Source organism: Populus trichocarpa, chromosome 5 (genome assembly GCF_000002775.5).
Source record: "Populus trichocarpa isolate Nisqually-1 chromosome 5, P.trichocarpa_v4.1, whole genome shotgun sequence".
NCBI classification, from domain to species: domain Eukaryota; kingdom Viridiplantae; phylum Streptophyta; class Magnoliopsida; order Malpighiales; family Salicaceae; genus Populus; species Populus trichocarpa.
Window position 1 is genome coordinate 14,917,641 of NC_037289.2, and position 21,808 is coordinate 14,939,448.

The 21,808-nt window shown below is 32.9% G+C and overlaps 2 protein-coding genes and 1 non-coding gene across 3 annotated transcripts; 1 reads left to right on the plus strand and 2 right to left on the minus strand.

The window, feature by feature from the left end:
- The first annotated feature begins 2,290 nt into the window (after positions 1–2,290).
- On the plus strand, positions 2,291–4,715 carry LOC7468859 (AT-hook motif nuclear-localized protein 17). The gene has a single exon (XM_002306503.4). The coding sequence runs from the start codon at positions 3,101–3,103 to the stop codon at positions 4,019–4,021; it is 921 nt and encodes a 306-aa protein (XP_002306539.3). The 5' UTR covers positions 2,291–3,100; the 3' UTR covers positions 4,022–4,715.
- Positions 4,716–8,191: 3,476 nt separating this feature from the next.
- Positions 8,192–9,740, minus strand: LOC112327613 (protein ALP1-like). Its single transcript, XM_024601818.2, has 3 exons — positions 9,084–9,740; positions 8,737–8,968; positions 8,192–8,643 (listed from the first exon to the last, which is right to left on the minus strand). Exons 1-3 carry the CDS (start codon positions 9,738–9,740, stop codon positions 8,192–8,194), a joined length of 1,341 nt encoding a protein of 446 aa, XP_024457586.2.
- Positions 9,741–13,926: 4,186 nt separating this feature from the next.
- Positions 13,927–14,001, minus strand: LOC112324826 (small nucleolar RNA snoR64a). The gene has a single exon (XR_002978826.1). It is a non-coding gene; the product is annotated as a small nucleolar RNA snoR64a (small nucleolar RNA).
- Between the last annotated feature and the right edge of the window lie 7,807 nt (positions 14,002–21,808).

The window sequence follows — 21,808 nt, forward strand, 5'->3', positions numbered from 1 at the left end:
TGGTATTGCGGTAGCTGTTGTGGTTGTGGTTTAAAAAAAATTGTTTTATAAAAAATACTTTTAGTTGTGGTTGGTTTGAAAAAATAGGTGTTTGGTTAAAACTGTGGTTGAAATTGAGGTTGAAGAAAAAGTAGTTTAATGTGTTTGGTTAAGAATGTTTTTGAAATTGAGGTTATAAAATAATTTAAAAAAATATAAATTAATATTGATGGTTTTTAATTTAAATATTGTGGATTTAACTATTGCGGTAACATTATGAAATAAATCATACTTTATATAAAAAAATTTATTGTTCTATTAAACTATCTACAATTCCATTACGTACAAAATTTATCTAACAATAACTACAGTTTCCATAATTTTTTAGCGTGTAATAAAATTAGATAAAATATTATCATGTATAAAATTCACGCTAAACTAGTTTTTAAAAAAAAAATTAACAAAAAAAAACTTAACACACTATAAAAAAAATTTTTAAAAAAATAAAAATAAAAATAAAAATAATCCACGCAGTGCAAGTGAACAGTGCAAGAGAATTGCACTGTTCACTATTTTAACATGAACAGTGCAATTTTCTTGCACTGTTCATGAACAGTGCATCATTTTGCACTGTTCATGTTAATTGCATTGTTCAGTGAACAGTGCAATTTACGTGAACAGTGCAAAAAAAGCAAGCAATTCTTGCTTTGCAAATACTGCGTTTCCAACGCAGAAAAAAAGTGAAACCCAGTGAACATTATACCATATTTTTTTATAACTAAACGGCTGTAACTGCGTTTTAAAAAAAACACAGCCGCAGCCGCAGAGCCAAACGGGCTCAAAATGTATTCACGACGTTTTTCATCTCTAAACAAGTGTTTTTCAAAAGAAGAAGAAATTATATAAAAATTAAAGAATTATAGTTAATTTCAATCGTGACTAATTAAGAGCGACCCTTTTAGCCAATATTAGCATGTTACACGATCACTTTCCAAGCATAATAAATAATCTTTATGAACAGAATTTCAGATGAATATAGGTCAAGTTTATAAGTAATCCGATAATTTTAATTTATTTTTTAACAAATCCTTAGACATTAAGCAGAAGTTAGGACTGCTCAGATACGAAAGTGCCCTCCTTGAACCCCACGTACGATTTGCTTGTTGACCCTTACTTAACGTGGCATCCAAGTTTAGTATTTTAGCTGTGGAAAGAGGGTTGATGACACCCAGGTTCCTTTTTCATGCAGGATCTCACTTTCGGCTTCTGTTGCCTATCCTGTTTCTTTGTTTCTTTTAAGCTACCTAATTTGGTAGTTCTGCTTTAAACCCAACACATACAAAAAAGGCTTCTGCTTGTAATTCAAGTATTGTCATGCTATTGCTTTGCTGCAGTATGGATCATGTTCAAAACGATTTTTATTCCAAGCGGTGTCCCAAGGCACTTCCACCGTCTATTGCTTGGTATATTGGACACTTTCCACTTTAATGCTGTAATAACCCTCGATCCCTGGTTTCTAAAGAGAAAATTGTGAGGCATGTATATATTTTGGTGGAATTTTTTTTCCTGCTAAAGCATGCAATTTGATCAAGAACCACATCCATGTAGAATCATTTGTTTATCTTGTGCCCTGTTGGTACGTATGTGCATTGCCACGACTAGGTCATGGATTCGATGGCTGATATAGAGAGAATCTTTGTCTTTCAGATTAGGGTATTTTTTATTCATGTTCATGATATATATATATAGGCTAACAAGTTATGGTGGCCAGTACATCGATCGTTTGAAATAAAATTAATTGTTCAAAAGAAAATAATTGCACCGAGTAAAAACGCAACTTACACTTGGAGATACGGTAATGTTATTAATTATTCTCGTATTCTCGGCAAAGAAATTAAAACATAGTTCTGAAAATGATCCTTGTATATATATTTTTTATTTAAAAAAAAATATATATATATATATATATATACATGAACATATTACTATAAAAAATATTAATTTAAGTCGAATACAGTTGCAAAAGCAAAAATAATCCGCGATTACTAATTGCTCGTTATATAGGCAAAGAAAGTAAAAATTAACAGCCCTGCACTTGCAGGTAGAAGAAGAAGTGTGTGTCATGTGCGAGAGGGTCCACCATGACATTTACCTTGACAAATTCATTGGTTAAAGGTATGAGCAATCCCCATCCGACTTTGTCTTATATTAGAGCCAACACAAATGAAAATGTGCTTGCTAAGCAAAAATGATTAAACGCCTTGAATTCTCCTTCAACGAAGGCTTCAAAAAAGTCTTCCATGAAGATTAACCCCATCTGTGTAGATAACGTACAGCATGAAAGGAAATCGAAGCTCAACCGTTCTTGTCAAAGTATGTGAGCTGAGGAGTTTGAAATTTATTAATGGAGAGTGGCCATAGGTGCCCTTCCCTTCCCTTCCCTTGCCAGGCCAACTTGCTTTAGAAGACCACATGCGCTCTCTCAATTACTAGAAAGAGAAATTGGAGAGCCCATGGTGAAAGATTGTAGAGAGAGAGTGGTAATAAACAGTGACTAGATAGATGGATACATAAAGTTGATGCCCCCATAGCCAAAAGATAGAACATCAACAAGTCAATATCAATCCACTCGGTCGGGAGGCTCCCCAACTTGCAAGGCTTTAAGACGAGAGAGAAAGAAAATACCCGAACCAGACAATTCATGGCGGTGTGTGTCTGTCTGTCTAGTCTAGGCTATGTAGGGTTTAGCCGAACCATAAAAACCACCACCAACACCCCCATTCTTCTTTGACCAAACACCCCCCTCGCTCATGCGTGTATATTTCTAGTGGGCCCTACTTCCCAACCAGCGGCGCCATCAGTCTTTACTTGGTTTCCAAGCTCATCCACCTCCCTCTCTCCCCAATATTTATCACTCTATAAACGAATCCGAACACCATTCTGTTCACTTCTCCCTCTCTCCATCGCCCCTTTTCTTGCTTCGATCTCGTGTTTTTTATTCTCCTTAACAAGCTAAACATCCAAATTTAAATCCCCACCAATCACAGCCCATACTCGCCCCCCCCCCCCCCCCCCCCCAAAAAAAAAAAATAAAAAAAACCAAACTAATAGTAAATATTAAATGAACATGAAAGGTGAATACGTAGAACGCCATCAAGCAAAGCATGAAAATACTCCAAACATGTTCTCCGAGCTCAACCCTCACCACCAACACCTTCCCTTTTCCCAACACTTTCAACTCTCTCGTGAATCCGAAGAGGAAGATACTCGTAGTACTGGTGCCGCCACAACACCAAATCCCATCCCCACCTCTCAAAAACTCAACGAACTCAACAGCAGCGGTGGCACTGACGGTGCTACTATTGAAGTAGTTCGTCGGCCCAGAGGCAGACCGCCCGGTTCAAAGAACAAACCCAAACCACCCGTTATTATAACCCGGGAACCTGAACCAGCTATGAGTCCTTACATCCTAGAGGTCCCAGGTGGAAACGACGTCGTTGAAGCCCTATCCCGTTTCTGTCGCCGAAAAAACATGGGAATCTGCGTTCTTACAGGAACCGGCACGGTCGCTAACGTCACTCTGCGTCAGCCATCGACAACACCAGGAACTACTATCACTTTTCATGGAAGATTTGATATTTTGTCAATTTCGGCGACTTTTTTGCCTCAAACAACGTCCTATCCACTGCCTAATAGTTTTACCATTTCACTTGCGGGTCCACAGGGGCAGATCGTCGGAGGGATTGTTGCTGGAGGTTTGGTGGCTGCTGGTACTGTTTTTGTTGTAGCGGCTTCGTTTAATAATCCGAGTTATCACCGGTTGCAGGTTGAGGAGGAAGGGAGGAATTCTGGGTCTGGTGGTGGTGGTGGGGAAGGGCGATCACCTGTGTCGGGTGCAGGTGGGGGAGAAAGTGGACACGCGGCAAGTGGAGGAGGAGGAGGAGGAGAGTCTTGTGGGATGGCTATGTATAGTTGTCATTTGCCTGCTAATGATGTGATTTGGGCGCCCAGCGCCAGGCAGCCGCCACCATCGCCTTATTAATGTGAATTATCATGTAGATGATCAGGGTCAATCAATATTTTATTTCAGCTTTTAGGAAGTTTGATTATGAAGAATTGTTTTTCTTTTTTTTTTTAATTTTGAGTTTTTCTCTGTATATGTTAACCAAGTCGTTAAGTAGCTATTTTAGTTTCAATGGAACGAAAGAGGAACAGTGCTGCTAGTTTTCTTTCCTTTTAGCAAAGTGGCAATGTTCCTTTTTTTCTTTTAAAGAAATGGGAGTGCATAAAGAAACTGACTGGTGTGGTGTAAGAGGGCGGCATGCATGTCAAAATCATGAGTAACTTCTGTTTTACATGGTGGGATTTAACGAGGGCATGTTTGCTTCGAAGTTTGAGATGGTGAAGCAATTTATCTCCGCCATCTGCTGCGGTAGATATGAGATGGTTGTTGCTTTCTGCTCTGAAGAAACTGCACCGCTGGATAAAAAGATGATGGTTCTGCTCGATTGATATTTTGCCGCTTAGGTTCTTGATTAAAATGAAGCGTATGCCAGTAGAGAACGGGGCTAGGGCTTATGCTTTTATCCGATACTTTTTTTCTCTCTTCCCGTCTTTTCTTCTTTGATCCATTTGTACTTTGTTTTGTCTCTTTCTATCTGCTGGCTTTTTCTTTTTTTTTTTTGGCCTTTTACGAAAACAAAAATATAATGAAAGCCAAGATAGGTTTCTCTCTCTCCCCCTCTCTTTATCCAAATTTGATGCCCTGTATGTTTAGCTGTTTCTCACCATAAAGACAATTGCGCTTCAACTTACTTCTAGCCCAGAATGGTTAGATATTAACTAGATCATTGTATGACATTAATTTTTAAAAAAAATATAAGGTGTTATTATCATGAATTTTACTAGAAAAAAAATTTAAATATTTAAATGATTCGGTTAACTTGACGGTTGAATAATAACCTAAAAAATTGTTAAAAATATATTTTGGTTAAAAAATTTCAAAATATGTTTTTTTTAAAATATTAAGATAGAATAATCTTATAAAAAAAAAATTAAAATCAAATATATAAATCAATTATCAATTAAACTAATATTGAATAATAAATTAAAAAAATCAATTAAAAAAACAACTTGAGTCAACTCGCGTTCATTTATCAAAGTTACAACTCAGGTCATGTAATTGAGATAATAACTCCATAGAAATTAAATAGAAACAAATTCAATTCCCAATTAATCTAATGCTGAAAGGTGAAATTGAAGAAAATTTTGATAAAAAAAACAAAAGTCAACTCGGGTTAATTATTCAAACTCATGACCTAAATAATGAGACTGAGATAACCATATAAAAAACCAAAAAATTATGAAGTCTAAATCAACCAAATATTGAGGGATGAAATTAAACTAAACAAAAAATTAAAAAAAAAAAACTGAGTAAACCCGCTACTCGGGATAAGAAATCTCATTGTTGAAGAATGAAGGCCCCGTTTGTTTGTTGGAAAGTAGTTTTCTTTTGGAAAGTGAATTCCGGGAAAGTATTTTTCGATATTTGGTAGTGTAATGGAAAATAAGTTGGAAAACACTTTCTGGTGTTTGGTTATGTCATGGAAAATGAACTGGAAAATAACTTATTAATGTTTTATTTTTCTCAAGTTTATTAAAATAATGAGGAACAAATCTTACAAATTAAAAGGTTGAATGAGAATGAAATTGAAAAAAAATATAATTTCATAAATTATCTCAAATAAAATAAATAATAATCAAAATAATAGAGATCAAATCTAAAAAATTAAAAAAAAATGAAAGGTGAAGAAATTAAAATAATAATAATTAACATTTCATAAATTATTTCAAATAAAATAAGTAACAATCAAAAGAATGAAGATCAAATTTGATAGATAAAAAATTTCAATAAAAAAATGATAAGGAAAAAGCAAAAATCAATTATAAAAATAAGGACCAAAATTAATATAAAAATTAAATTTTGAGAGATGAAATTGAAAAATAAATATTCAAAACAAATTATATATAGCAATCAAAAGTTTGAGAATCAAATTTGATATAATTAGTAAATAATGACATTTCTAAATTTTTCACAACTTCCGGAAAGTGTTTTCCACCCAAATTTTCCAGGAAAACACTTTCCTGAAAACCAAGCCAAATTTTCCTTTGACTGGAAAGTGTTTTCCGTTGACCAACTTTTCTAATGGCAAACAAACACAGGAAAGTTTGGAAAGTGGTTTCCCGGAAACCACTTTCCGAAAAACAAACACAGCCAAAAGGAAAAACACTTTCCTAGAAACCAAACCAAATTTTTCTTTGACTCCGTTGACCGGAAAGTATTTTCGTTGACTGGAAAGTGTCTTCCGTTGACCGGAAAGCATTTCTGTTGACTGGAAAGTGTTTTTCGTTGACCGGAAAGTGTTTTCCGTTGACCAACTTTTCTAATGGCAAACAAACACAGGAAAGTTTGGAAAGTGGTTTCCTGGAAAGTGAATTCCGGGAAACAAACATGGCCGAAATTAAAAAAATAAATGATCCGAGTTAACTTACCAAGCTTGTGACTTAGGTAATGAGACCATGATTACTTTATAAAAAGAAAAATGAAAAAAATAATATGAAGCTTAATTTCAAATCAACTAAATGTTAAAGAATAAAATTTAAAAATAAATTTTTTTTTATTTAGGTTAATCTGCCTGATCCAAGTCATGAGATCAGGATAACGTCATAGAAAGTAAATAAAAAATTATATGAGTTAACCCGGATTAACCTACCAAATTAGCGATCAAGATCATGAGATTGTGATAACTTTATAGAAAGTAAATCAAAATAAATAATGAAGTTTAATCTTCAATAAAATCATGGTTGAGTGTTGAAATTAAAAAAAATAATATAAAAACTAGACACAATAAAACGACATCAGTCTACATGAGTTAACTTGCAAAACACGTAACCTGAGTCATAAAGTTAAAATAACTTTATAAAAAATAAACTAAAATAAATTATAAAGTCTAATTTATAATCAATATAATCTTGAAGGATAAAATTGAATAAAATATCAATTAAAAAATACGAAAAAAAACTAGAATTAACTAGATTCACATGTCAAACCCGCAATTCGAGTCATGATAACCTCATTAAAAAAATAAAAAAACAAAAATTATATAACATAATTTATAGTCAATCTAATACAACCTCCTCTTTTGGTTTTTCCGATAATTGAATAGCGATGAAAATTTATGACGGTGTCATACTGTCATTACATTACCAGTCGATTGCAGAAGCACGAAATCATGATCATATATATGTAGAGGCTATCTAGCTGGCTGGTGTTTCATTTTTCTCGTGAGCATCATCACCGTTCTGTTCGGGAATTTTGACTCGAAGTTTTCGTCGATTTATCGTGACTAAATTGAATTTTATGTCGTGGCGTTAATAACTGGAAAAAAAAAAAAAAACAAGAGAGTCGCCTTAACCTTTGTGCTTGTGTTATATAAATTTGCTGAGATTAAATTCAGATTAGAAAGGCGATGCTTGGCGACTGTCTGGAATCTGCAAATATGCCGGAAGTAAACTCATCATCCATTGGCGACTGTCTTGATTCACGCGACCAACTCTTTGAAGCTGGTAATGCGTTTGTCCAATAGTATGCCCTGAACAAATTAGGTTAAAAGACTTTTTCTATGGGAATTAAGAGAACTTGTTCACCTGGGTTGATTCTTTCGAAACCAGTGTTGTCTAAACATATTCCCAGGAAAGAAAGCAGCAGCAGCAGCAGCAAAATGTTGTTTAAACGTGTCTTAGAGTGTGTTTTGTATTGTGGTAGCTTTTGTGGTTGCGGTTTGTAAAAAGCAGTTTCATAAAAAGTACTTTTTGTGAGGTTGATTTTTAAAAAAATTGGTGTTTGGTAAAAACTGTGGTTGAAGTTGTGGTTTTAAAAAAAGCAGTTTTAGGTGTTTGGTTACAAAACTGTGGTTCAACAATTGTGGTTGAAAAAAAGCAGTTTTGTGTTTGGTAAAAACCGTGGTTCAAAAAAAAATTTCTTGTATTTTGTTAATATGGTTTGTGTTTTATATTTGATTGGAATTAAATATTTGATTGGAATTAATTAAAATGACATGTATAGACACATATATATAATTCCAAAACATAGGTGTTTTGTAATTATGATTACATAACAAAATGAAAAATTGTCATACATTAATGTACTCTTTTATTGTTCCATCAAACTATTGGCAATTCCATCGCGTACAAAATCCATACGTGAAGGCCTCTGTGAGCCTTGAACGGCCGAAGCCTGAACAGTATCAGGCAAAAAGTCATCTGGAATCAAATTGGGGTTGCGATCATACTCAGAAAAAACTGCATCATCTTGCGATCTCCTTCTAATATAATTATGTAGTGCCATTGATGCAACTACAATTTCAACTTGTGTTTTGTATGGATAAGCAGGCATGTTTTGCAAAATTCTCCACCTCTGTTTCCATACCCCAAAAGAACGTTCGATCACGTTACGTAGTGATGAGTGTGCACGATTAAACACTTCTTTCCGACCACTTGGTTGTCCACGACGTCTAAATTCTTGGAAGTGATACCTCTCGCCTTTGTAGGGACCCAAATATCCATACTCGTTTGGATATCCAGCATCAACCAAATAGTATTTTCCTGAAAAAAATAACATTGTAATTTTAAACAAAACTAAAAAAAATAATTATATTCCTTCAATTACCCAATCTTCAATTTAGTCAAAATCACAACCTTCTGGAGGTTTTGGAAAGTTGATAGTGCTATTGTCAATAGCCTCCAGAAAAATACGAGTATCATGTGCACTGCCTTCCCATCCTGCCCACACGAACATGAATTGCATGTCGAAACTACAAGCGGCCATTATATTTTGTGTTGGTACACCTTTTCTTCCAATAAATGGAATTTGATTTGCAGCTGGTACGCATGCACGAACATGTGTTCCATCAATTGCACCAACACAATTCTACATGCCACAAAAACATTTATAGTACTCATATAAACATTTATAATATATTTCATACTCCTCCGAACAACTTAATTAAACTACTTAATTATATATATATAAAAATTAATCTTACCTTGAAATGTGGCATAAATCTTGGATTCATAGCAATTTCTCTTGGTGTGCTCGTAAATTGTGGATCTACTGGTTTTATGATTTCTACAGCAAACAAACGTAATGATTTAAGCACTTCTTTAAAACATCTACTAACAGTTTCACCTGAATGCTGGAATCTTTCCTGCACTTGTCTATTTGACGCCCCAACTGCTATTGTAAATAGAAACATTGCCACCTTTTCAATAACGCTCATTCTTCTTGACGGTTTTAAGCCATGGTGCGTTTCCAAGTCGGTGCACAAACTCAACAAAGTTGTTGCGTCCATCCTGAACATGTTAACACTTCGTTTCCAATGACCTCTTAAAACCTCCGTCAACCAACGCATCCCTGTGTTATAGGAAACCATACATGGTTCTTTATACATATAATACGCGTTTATAGCTCCAGCTGTGCATAAATTTAATTTTTCCCTATCAAAATGCCTCCTTATAATAAATGCATCGTCATCATCACTATCACCGTCAATGTCGGCATCATCATCATCGTCGGCATCATCATCGTCGTCGTCATTACTGTCGTCGGAGTCGTTTCCATTACTATCATCTCCGGCACCATCAACTGAAGCACCACTAACTCCACAACTAGGATAATTAATTTGATCTACAATCCGATTCATTACATCATCATAATTACCATCGAAATCTTCATTAAATATGTTATTAAATCGTGGATCATCCATAACTTCAATTACATGGAAACAAAAACAAAATTATATGTTGTTAATAAAAATATTTAAATAATTAAATAACATTCAATAAAAATACTATCATAGAGTTGGTGCGACATAAGTTTTTTTCCATACCTGTAAAGCCAGCAAAAAAGAAGTATTCTACTTGCTTCCTTGTATTTGGTGCAATTGAAAGGTTTTAGAAGCTTGTTATAGAAAGCTATGTCATTGTAAAATATGATGTACACATTCCTCTTTATATAGAAAATTTCAATCCTCTTTACGTATATTTTACAATTTTTCAGCTTTCAAAATCAGTACATTCACATGTATGCATGTGCTGTAAAAGTAGCATATAAATCATCTTTTACAGCACATGCATGTACACCATCCTGACATGTTTAAAGGAAAAAAAAACAGAGCTAAAACTCACTGAACCAGTAGGAAGACAAGCAACACAGAAAAGGAAGAAAAAGCAACAACATTAGTCCCATCACAGCTCACGGCAACCATGAAAAAAACACAAACAATTACTGCAAAAGGGGTTGCTTTTTCAGACCTCACAAGCTAACAGTAGCTGCCCATTCCTAACAATTACAAGTCACTGAACCAGTAGGAAGACCATCAACACAGAAAAGGAAGAAAAAGAAACAACATTAGTCCCATCACAGCTCACGGCAACCATGAAAAAAACACAAACAGTTACTCAAAAGATGTTGTTGTTTCAGACCTCACATGCTAACAGTAGCTGCCCATTCCTAACAATTACAAGTCACTGAACCAGTAGGAAGACCATCAACACAGAAAAGGAAGAAAAAGCAACAACATTAGTCCCATCACAGCTCACGGCAACAATGAAAAAAACACAAACAGTTTGCAAAAGATGTTGTTGTTTCAGACCTCACAAGCTAACACTAGACAGCCAAGGCAAAAACAGTATGCAACACGTCAATCTCTAGCTAACCAATTGAAAAAATTACTGCAAATGAAAGATACACAGCAGCATGTATTATGAAACCTCATGGCAGCAAAGAAAGAAGGATCAACAGTAAAGGTAAATTATAAGCAACAATCTGTCATTTTTTATTTGCCTTGGTTCATTTTTATCCCCCCCTCTCCCATTTGGACAATGAATCCTAAAGGGGTAAACAATGCAGCAAATATCATCAAATATTCCATCCTTCAGCACACATAAATGCTGCCTATTGATTCTTTATTATTATTACTCTCTCCATCTCATACAAAGCATATATATTGGTTTCTCCTTTCATGCCTAATCTAACAATTGCTAACAAATTGAAAAAAGTACAGCTAAGGAAAGAAACACAACAGCATGTATTATTATTCCCAGCAGACCTCACGGCAGCAAATACAAATATATAGTTAACAAATCAGTTAAGGTAAATTACCAACCAATTCCATTAAAATGTCAACCATTGAACATTAACCTTTGAACATTGTAATTCATTGATAAAATACAACATTACAACCAACAATTTCTCATACAAGTCTGTTAAATCCCGTAAAGCAGTTTAATAAATATAACAGTACATCAATTACCGCAAATACAATGCCTCGAACAAACTTCGGCAAATGGAAACTACTCTTTTAAAAACCGGCATCCCATTACTCTGCAACAATAAAACAAAACATGTATAAATATTGTAAGCACTTGAACATACTTAATTGATTAACAGTTAATATACTTTAGTAATACCTTGTCAGCTAAGCACGTTTACTTCGTTCATACATTCGCTGCAACCATCGCAACTTCTGTTGCATATCGCCCATACTGGACCACATTTCTCTTTTCCTTCTTAGACTAAGATACTTCCGTAGCGAAGTCATGAAAATCATCGTCAACTGAAACTCCAGGAATGGAGTGCAGCTCAGCCATGACCTCGGGAATACTACAGCCTTCACGATCCATATTAACAGACGTTGAATCACTCTTAGTTGACATACTCTCAAGTAGATGATTGCACCTTGTCAGCAACTTAACACCAATTCCAGATGTTTTCTTCTTTCTACCTCGCACATCATAATGATCTCGTTCTTTTCTTTTCTCGCCGCTTTTTGTATTGGTGCTGCTAGACATATGTATCCCTCCAACCATTCGAGCCATATCAGTCTGGAAATCTGGAATCACATCTTCCTCCGAATCACCGCTGCCCTCTTCCAAACCATCATCAGCAATGTCGGCATTGCTTGTACCAGGATCAACACCACTGCCAGCAGGTACACCTGATGAAGGAGCCCATGCAAACGCTCCAGTTGCGACAATGTTGGAATACATTCGGTCAAATTTATTCTTTAAAGACGGACTCAATACCGACATGTCTGAATTTTTTGGCTCCTCTAATTTCCTGCATATAAATTAAATAAAGTAATGAAGGATCAAGACTAGTAAAATTTTAGGGCTGGAATTTGAAAATAATAAAATAAATTGTGCCGATGACAAGGAATGTACCTGAATTTTTTGTTTCCACCACTCATCACTAGCTGCAATTGTGCCTAATTCACTATTCCAGCCAACACCGGTTTCAGAAACCAGCTTATTCCATATCCTCCAATCCTTTTTGCATCCATCCCATTTGTTTTTCAATTGTGTTTTAGTAAATGCATGCCCAGTTTGTTCTTTAAATGATGTTATAAGAAATTTCCACCCCGGTTTATCGAAATGAGTATTAGGTCTCATTCCCATATCAATTGCCTTAATGCATATATCACAAAATATATGCAACATTTCCTTTGTCCAAGCAGCCTTATCAGAAGATTCAAGACCTTCCATGATATCTTTTAAAACATTTAACAAAAGTTTGAAATGAATAAAAATGATATCAATTAAATTGTGGCACATAAATAAACCGTGGACTAATACAATAATAAAGCACTCAATGTTTAGCATTTACAAAAGCTGTGTGTTTGGCAAAAAACATTAATCGTGCATGTATGTCAATGAGAATGTTCATGTTAATTTGTAATGAAATGTAATTGCAACCCATAAATTTTCAACTGTTCAGAAACTCAGTTTCAGCCATAATATTTGAATGATCATGCAAAACTTCATTGCCAGCATGCTGTTATCTCATCAAAAATAGAGGGAAAAATGATATCAATTAAATTGTGGCACATAAATAAACCGTGGACTAATACAATAATAAAGCACTCAATGTTTAGCATTTACAAAAGCTGTGTGTTTGGCAAAAAACATTAACCGTGCATGTATGTCAATGAGAATGTTCATGTTAATTTGTAATGAAATGTAATTGCAACCCATAAATTTTCAACTGTTCAGAAACTTAGTTTCAGCCATAATATTTGAATGATCATGCAAAACTTCATTGCCAGCATGCTGTTATCTCATCAAAAATAGAGGGAAAAAACAAACAGAACAGAATTTATTTATACATTCAAAGAAACCCAGCTTTCTTTCGCAGCATGCAAACACACAAAACTAAATAAAAAATTTTGATTTATAAATAAAAGTAGTCCTACACGACATGCTAATAGGAACTCATTACGATAATTGTCAATTGACGAACACACGGTAATTGATCATGCAAGTACACAGACATGTAATTTTTCATCTAAAACAAAAGAAAATGAAGATGGAGATAAGGCAGGAACTTACCTCAGTCTAGCTCGTTTGGTGATCAAAAAATTTCTGTTCAAAATAGCTTTAAAAAGTTACTGTAAATATAAAGTTCAGTATAACATGGGAATTTTTGCGAAAAAGAGAGGAGTAGAACAACTAATCTGCTGGCTACCGTAAAGGAATCAAGCAAACACACATAAAATTAATTTTTTTCCCGGTTAAGGAATCAAGCACAGATGAATTAGCCAGGGATAACTGTTATTTTTTATGTTTCTCATCATGCACAAAACAGAGTCCAGAGCAAGTTTTTAGCCTTCGAACAAGAAGATAGAAAACAAAATCTTGAAAAACAAAAAAAAAAACTAAAACCATTCAAGCCTCAGACCGTCCTAGTTCATGTATTAACAACAGTTTAGGCAGATCGATAGCCCTGCTTTCAGTGAAAATCAGGGTTTGCATCATTGGCTGGCAGCACAGTAATTAAAAAAAAAACAATGAAAGCTGAGACTTGAAGACATAAAAGCAGAAAGATAGAGAGCATCAGATCGGTTTTTTTTCAAGCATATAAATCATAAGAACCCAAGAGTCTGAGCATTCAACAATTAAAAAGATTCGTCATTTGCCTCTCCAGATTGAAAAAAATAAATTCAAAGAATTATTTAAATCAATGCAATAATTAGAAGAGGGGAAGATAGAGGGGGGTTTTTGGAGAAGGTTCACGGCGGTTTAGGGCTGGGTTTTTCAGAAAGCCATTAGTGTCCCTTTTATAAAGATTTACAAATCAAAAATTTGTAATCGAGCATGCAGCAGCAATGAAATTTTTCATCTAAAAAACTGAAAAAGAAGATGGAGATGAGGGAGGAACTTACCTCAGTCTCTGCGTTTTTGTGCTGCAAATCCCAGCGGTGTTGCAGCTATGTTCTGCAAAATAAAAAACCCATTACAGAAATTAGATTTTGAGAAACATAAAAGAAATTGACAAAGGGAACGGACAGTACCTGGTATCTCGCTCGTGGACCTTTCCCGGGACCAATCTCTTGGTTTTTTTCTGCAATTGTAACAATGGAGGGACGGATCGGTGACGGGTTGTGTTTGAATGGACAGAGGGGAAGAAAAGCTTGTCTGGCGTTGGTGGTTAGGGCAAGTTTGGTGGTGAGAGAGAAAACCGCATGAAGGAAACTGGTAGATCAACACAACACTGCTTTCCAGTGAATTTTTTGGGTTTTTTTTTTACCGTTGGGAAGAGTTTATTGCAAATTGATGAGGGTCTGAGAGAGAACAGTTGGGAAGCAATTGGAAATCGTCGGTGATGAGAGAGAGCAGAAACGCATGAAAAGCAAAAGATAATTGCTTTTCATTTTTTGTATTTGAAACACAGTTTCTAATGGGACCCACGTCAAATTAACATGCGGTTTGTAGTTAACCAAACAGGTGTAATACTGCTTTTTTATTAACCGCAGCCGCAGAAGCATTGCCAAACACCATCTTAGTCACAAGGATCGACCACCGAAGACATCTTAAAATCCTTTGCAAAACCTCTTCACTTGGGCATGCCTTGTACCCGTTAGTCTTGCATGTTCAAAATGCACATGTCGTCGATTTCTAATTTCTTCTCTCGTTATTAGTTTTTGCTATGATATAATTGTCGCTAATTTATGATGTAATTGTCGTCTGTTGCACCCCTGAGCTATAAGACAAAAGCACGTTTAAGTATTTGATTCGGGCTACATAAATTACCACCGTGATTTCTTTTTTCAATTATTTTATATTACGCTTTATAAATGTCTTTCGCTATGGGTATGATAGTTTTATATGCAAGAATTATGTTTTTTTTTTTTAAATAATTGACTTGAAATTTGAATTTTGTTGATTAATGAGAGTGCTTAATCATTAAGTCAATCTTCTCAATTCTCAATACATCAAAATAAGTCCTACAATATAAACTTGATAAGATTTTTGGTTCCCCTGCCTTCTTAATGAAAACAAGATGACCATTTCATAGATTAAAATCCACTACTAAAAAATTGTTAAATATTGATGGAATACTTTGTTGATATTTATGCTTGATATCTGTTGATTTTTTTTTTACCAACATTATTGTCAATGAATTAATGATGTCGGTTAGCTTATCGTCATGGATTTTATGTCTATCAGCATTTTCGTTGTTTAATTAAAACACCTATGAATCTGCCAACAAAATATGTTGGGGGGTCTAGAGAGTCGGCGTCTAATTATTTGGTTCAAAGTTATTAAGAAACTTAGGTATACTGGTTTTATCATAGATTTCAAGGGTAAAGGACTGGTTATGGTTAGAGAAGATATTAGTATCCCTAATACGCCTTACCTGAGGTATGCTACATTGTATGATTTGAATGTAGTTCAAATGTTTTGATGGGTTCCTAACCGGTAATCTATCTATGACTTAAGATGAAGATTTATTCGTGTGAATAAATCTGATGTCTATATATATATATATATAGACACACACTTATTTGTTATTATTCATAAGAATTTATCTCAAACCAATATACCACAAATTTCTTATAAAGTTAAATTGCTTAGATCCAACAATAATTGTTTAGGCTATTAAGCACTAGCAATAACCAATATGGTGATTTGCTTATGTCTAAAGTAATGTCTAACGACCTTGTAATGGAATCCAAATATCTAATATGTTTACTAGTGAAATAAAGATAAAATAGAATCATAAAGAGATTTATGTATAAAAATGGGATAGAGACATCATTGTCGGCTCCGATCTCATCATGATTTAATTTTTTACTAATCAATTGCTTGCTAATCATCTTAAACAATTTCCTAATATTTGTGTTAAAATATTTGGTAGGGCTATCTAAAGTTGCCTTTTATTTTCCAAAATCTAAAATCAAAGCAAAAGATCTAAAATGTAAGTTTCAAAGCAACAAAACCACCAAATTTTATATTTTAATTGTATTACAATTTAAAACTCAAATGACAATTACCTGTAACCATCAAATAAACTAAAAAAAAAATAAGTTAAAAATAAATTCTTAAAAGAAATCAATTCCACATTGACAAATATGGCAATGGCTAGAAGAGTTTCACAATTATTTCAAAAAAAGAGAAAGAGAAAAAGTCAAAATCTTCAATCAAAATCTTCTAGTATAAAAGAATATACATAACAAGTTAATTGTGTTGTATCATCAAAGGTTTCAAATTATTTCAATAGAACCATAGTCAATTTCATTGAGAACATCTGCACTTGAAAAGAAAGGGAAAACAAGAGTTTCTAGCAGTCATGCTCTAGAGAAAATAGTTTCAAACTCAAACAAAAATTATCATATCTTTTTATTTGTTCTTTTTCAGACAATTATTAACAACATTAAAAGTTCTGATACATGAGAATAGGATTCATTTTAGATTCATTATGCTCTCTCCCTTTCTTCTTTATTTTTGAAATAAAGACTTAAAACTCAATAAATTAGGCAAAAAAAATATCATTTTTAAGAAAGGAAATCTAAAGCATGTAAAACCAAGTTGTATAGATACTCAACCTTCTTGCTATAAACTTGAATAGAGCCTTGAAGCAAAAAAGCAACTACATTTTACCACAAAAACCCATTAAAATCCCTCAATAACAAAACCCTAAAAACCCTAATAATCTAAATAAAAAGCATAAACCTCTTAGCAAGTAATCTTCGAGCTTTTTTGAAAGATCAATTAGCATGGCGGCTTGGGCGAATGGATTTTGGGGATTTTATGATTTCAGAGGATTTAGGGATTTAGGAGAAGAATAAATAGAAGGAGGAAGAACAATCAAGTTTTATTTCAATTTAACATTGCCAAAAGAATTTTCCATCATTGTTTTCTTCAATAATTTGACATGTCATCAAATGCCGATGAATTTTTTTTATTTTTAAATACTTTTTAATTTTATTGCCAATAATAATCTGACTTTCTTACAGACTATTTTGTTGGCAACTTCATCATAATTTCTTAACCATTATGTAACTTTCTAATGAAATTGCATCTCCATCAACAAGTTCATCAGGAATGCTATTTCCATCAGCTAATCCGTTGGCATTTCATTATTTTTTTGGGTTATTTATTAGAATCCCCTAACCAACCAAAATATACAACAACAAGCATATTGAAGCCAACAATTGCCCACATTAAACCCACAATAATAAACATTTTAAAATGTAAAAAAAATATAATGCATTAATATAAAGCATCAAAAATGTCTTAATTAAACAATGTCAATTTTATTACACAATGATGTTTCACATTTAAATCAATTTAATGCTTTTTTTTAATCAAAATCCTTATTTTCATTCTCATCATTGTCATATCCATCATTATCTTTTTCGTTGAATTCCAAGTCAATATCATTATCATCATCATCTACTTTTGTATGTCCACTAGCATTCAATATTACATTTAACTTATCAATATCAACAACAACATCAACACAAGTATTCTCAATGCCTAAAAATGAATTTTCTAACTTGGTAGATGAAGCAACTCGATATGGATCAACTAACTCATCCATTTGAAATACATCATCTCATATAATTACTTTATCATTATTATCGTTAACAACTTCAACTTATATATGACTCCTAGATTTGACTTTCACAATGGATAACCAATCAACTCTATTATGATCATTTCTAAAGAACTAAGTGTATGTCTAATACACTTGTTAGCATTGTTTGGCAAAGATAAAAACATCATTGATATTGCAAAGTCTACCTCTTTATTTATTTTGATCATATCATGGTGAAGATCTACTTTATTTTCTCTATCAGTGTCATACCAATAACATTTAAATAACACCAATGTATCTTGGGAACTATGATATCGCAATTCAATAACCTTTTTTATAACTTTCTATAATAATCAACTTTAGACTAATTGAAAGTTGAACCCTTTACACAAACCTCATTATTAAATGTCTTTCTAACCTCACCTTAAGTTTTAGTATAAAAGACATCCAATGATGAAATACCTATTATAACACTAGACCTTTCTTTTAGGATCCAAAGATAGGAATTTTAATCTACTAGCATTGCATTCCATATTGAAAACCTGGTTAAAGTTAACAACCAATAATGGTTGAAGAAAAAATATTAAGTAAATCTATTCTTAAGAGTTATGAATTATTAAATACTTACGTGTGTTTTAAACCATGTGCCATCTTGTTTATCTTGTACTTGAAAAATTTGAGCTTTAATATCATTTGGATTTTGAGATAAGAATAATTAATAACGTGGCCTAGAAGAAAGTTATTGAATTGAGACTGTATAAGAATATAAGAGAAAATAGTTTAAAATTATATAATTGCAAAATTGATTTATCGAATAAAATGTCTCAACTCATCACAACTGAGTAGCATATAATTATGAGCTTGTCTAAATTCGATGTCTGTTAAATATCTTATCTTTTAACTTGAAGGTAGTTCATTCTATATTGGAACACAGTTGATTCTTGTTCTCAAGTGTGACTTAAAATAATACAACATAAATGTTGAAATCTCTTCAATAATATAAGCCTTACACATCTTCTAAAGGGAGGGAAGATCATTTCAGGTTTTCAAATTGTCTTAATGATGTTCATTTCAAGTTGCTCCATGTGTTAGGTATGCAAAATGGTCGAACAAATATCTCTAAAAAATGACTAATCTCTCTGAATGCATAGTATAACATTTTTAGCAATAAATCCATATAAGTAATTGGAATGGGTGTTTGCACAAACACATGACATTCATAACTCTTCATTTCATACAATTTATATTATCTCAAATTCATCAATCTAGTTATGTTTAAAGCTTTAGCATCATTCATTAAGGTAAAGGTCTTATTATTTTTCATACAGTATAGACAAACTAATTTTTCATATATACTCTAACCTGAAACCATCTCATACACAAAAACATTATTTATAGTATATATCAATGTTGTCTTCCTATAAAAGTTCTATTTCTTTTAGACATTATTTGTCAAAGCCCTGACTAACCATAAATGATTCAAGTAATCAATCAACAGTTGAAGACAAACATTTATATTTTTACTTGGACTGTAAAGACATATGACCACATATAAGAACATGAATTTCAGCTTCATACACATCTCTAGGGCCAAGTTATAAATTGTTAGTATGACCAACCAACAAGAATAAGATGCAACCAAAGATCTAAATGGATTGAATCCATAAGTACATAATCTAAGATGCATGTTTCATGGTTCCATTGAAAAATAAGAATGCACCCTATTAAACTACTTTTAAGCTTCACCGTCGAAAGGTTGCACCATAACTCTATCCAACTTATCATATGAATGATGCCATGTTATGTGCTTAATAATTTTTAGAGACATAAATAACATTTGCAGCCTATGAGTAATTGAGAAGTTTCACATTTTTTTGTATGCGATAAATGTCCTTCCTCTACTACTATTAGGTTTATACCAAGCATTTCCGTCGGTATTTTCCAGAAAGTGTTATTTGGCGGTTTTCTGAAAAAATTCAATTGATTTAAAATTTTCATTTAAATATTACAGACGGAATCACCGACGGATTGAAAAACCGTCGGTAATTGTTGGCGGTTTCTGAAAATATTTTACGAAATTGAAAATTTAAATTAAATATTACCGATGGAATTACCGACGGAATAATTAAAAAATATTAATATTCAATTATCCGTCAGTAACGCGCCCCAATAAAAAGCCTGAATCCCCTTATTTCACAAAAGACAGACTCATTTCTTCTCCTTATTATTCTTCTTCTTCTTGTTCTTCTACTTCTTCTTGTTCTTCTTCTTCTTCTTCTTCTTCTTCTTCACTATATGTAAAAAACATCAATATATATTTCTTTCTCTTCTTTTCTCTCCTCATCTCCTTCTCTTTTCCTCAATGCATGGGTATGTCTTCTTCTTCTTTCTTCTTTTATCCTCTTAGTTTTTTTTTCAATTAATATGCTTAACGAAATTTTTTTTCTCTCCTTAGCTTCACTTGCAACTACATTAAGGTAAGATTTTTCTTTTTTCTTCTTTTTTCATGATTTTTTTCACTATATTTGTTTTTTATTTTATTTTTAATTGTTTTTGTTCTTAATAATTGTATAAATGTTGTTGTGAGATTTGTTTTTCATATGAGATCAATTTTTAGTTCATTTATTTATAGGATTTTTAAAATTTTAGCAATTGCAACTTTATTTTTTTCATATGAATTTTTTTAGTTGAATTTAGTTTTTCGTTTTATTTATTTGTTGCAAATTTGTTTGAGTTGATTTTCTTATTCCTTTTTCCAAGCATTTTGAGTATATATTATACAGTGTTAATTTATGCTAATTTCATTATTTTATAATTTTATAAAATGAATTTTTTTAAAAAAATGTTTTTAAATAATTACCGACGGAAATTCCATCGGTAAATCCGTTGGTAATAAAAAAATATTATTACCGAGGGATATGCCGATGAAATGAAATGGATAAATTTATTTTTTATTACCAACGGATTTACCGACGGAAAAAAAATTACCGACGAAAGATTCACCGACAGAGCATTTCCGTCGGTGATTCCGTCGGTAAATTAATTACCGACGGAATATGTGTCTTACATCGATGGAAAAATTCCATTGGTAAAATTATTAAATCTTGTAGTGAGAAGAAGAAGAAATGGACGAGGGGGGGTGTTGGGTTAAATTCATTTAAATTTGCTGATGAAATTTTATCAGCAATTTAAGAGGGGACTGTCCGGTTAAATTTATTTAAATTTGTTGATGAAATTTTATCAGTAATTTCGAGGGAATTGCTAACATGTCAAATTGCTAATGAAAGTTTACATGGATTTTTTTATTTATTTTTTATTCCATTGCTATTTACATAGAATATTACTGATGGAAAATATTTCCTCACTATTTACGTCGGCAATTACCGATGAAAATATTTTGGCACTATTATTGTATGAAATTATTAATAGAATATTTTCTATAAGTGTTTTTGTTATTATTTACAAATTTTCTGGTAGTAATTGTTGTACTAGCATATTCTAGAGGTTAAATTACACTACCAGAAAATTGATAAATACAAATAGAAATACCGAGGGAATATTTTCGTCGGTAAATTTCCGAGGGATTTTACCGACGGAAATATTCCCTCGGTATATACCGACGGAATTACCGTGGGAAACAATTTAAAACAAAGCAAAAAAAAAAGATGACGTGTCATTTTTACCCACGGAATTACCGATGGAATTACCGACGGAAAATTCCGTCGGTAAATTCCCTCGGTCATTCCGTCGGTAAACTGTGAACACTGTTCATCATGTCAATTACAAAGGGAATCACCGACGGAATTTTCCGTCGGTATTTTCTAGAAAGTGTTATTTGGCGGTTTTCTGAAAAAATTCAATTAATTTAAAATTTTCATTTAAATATTACAG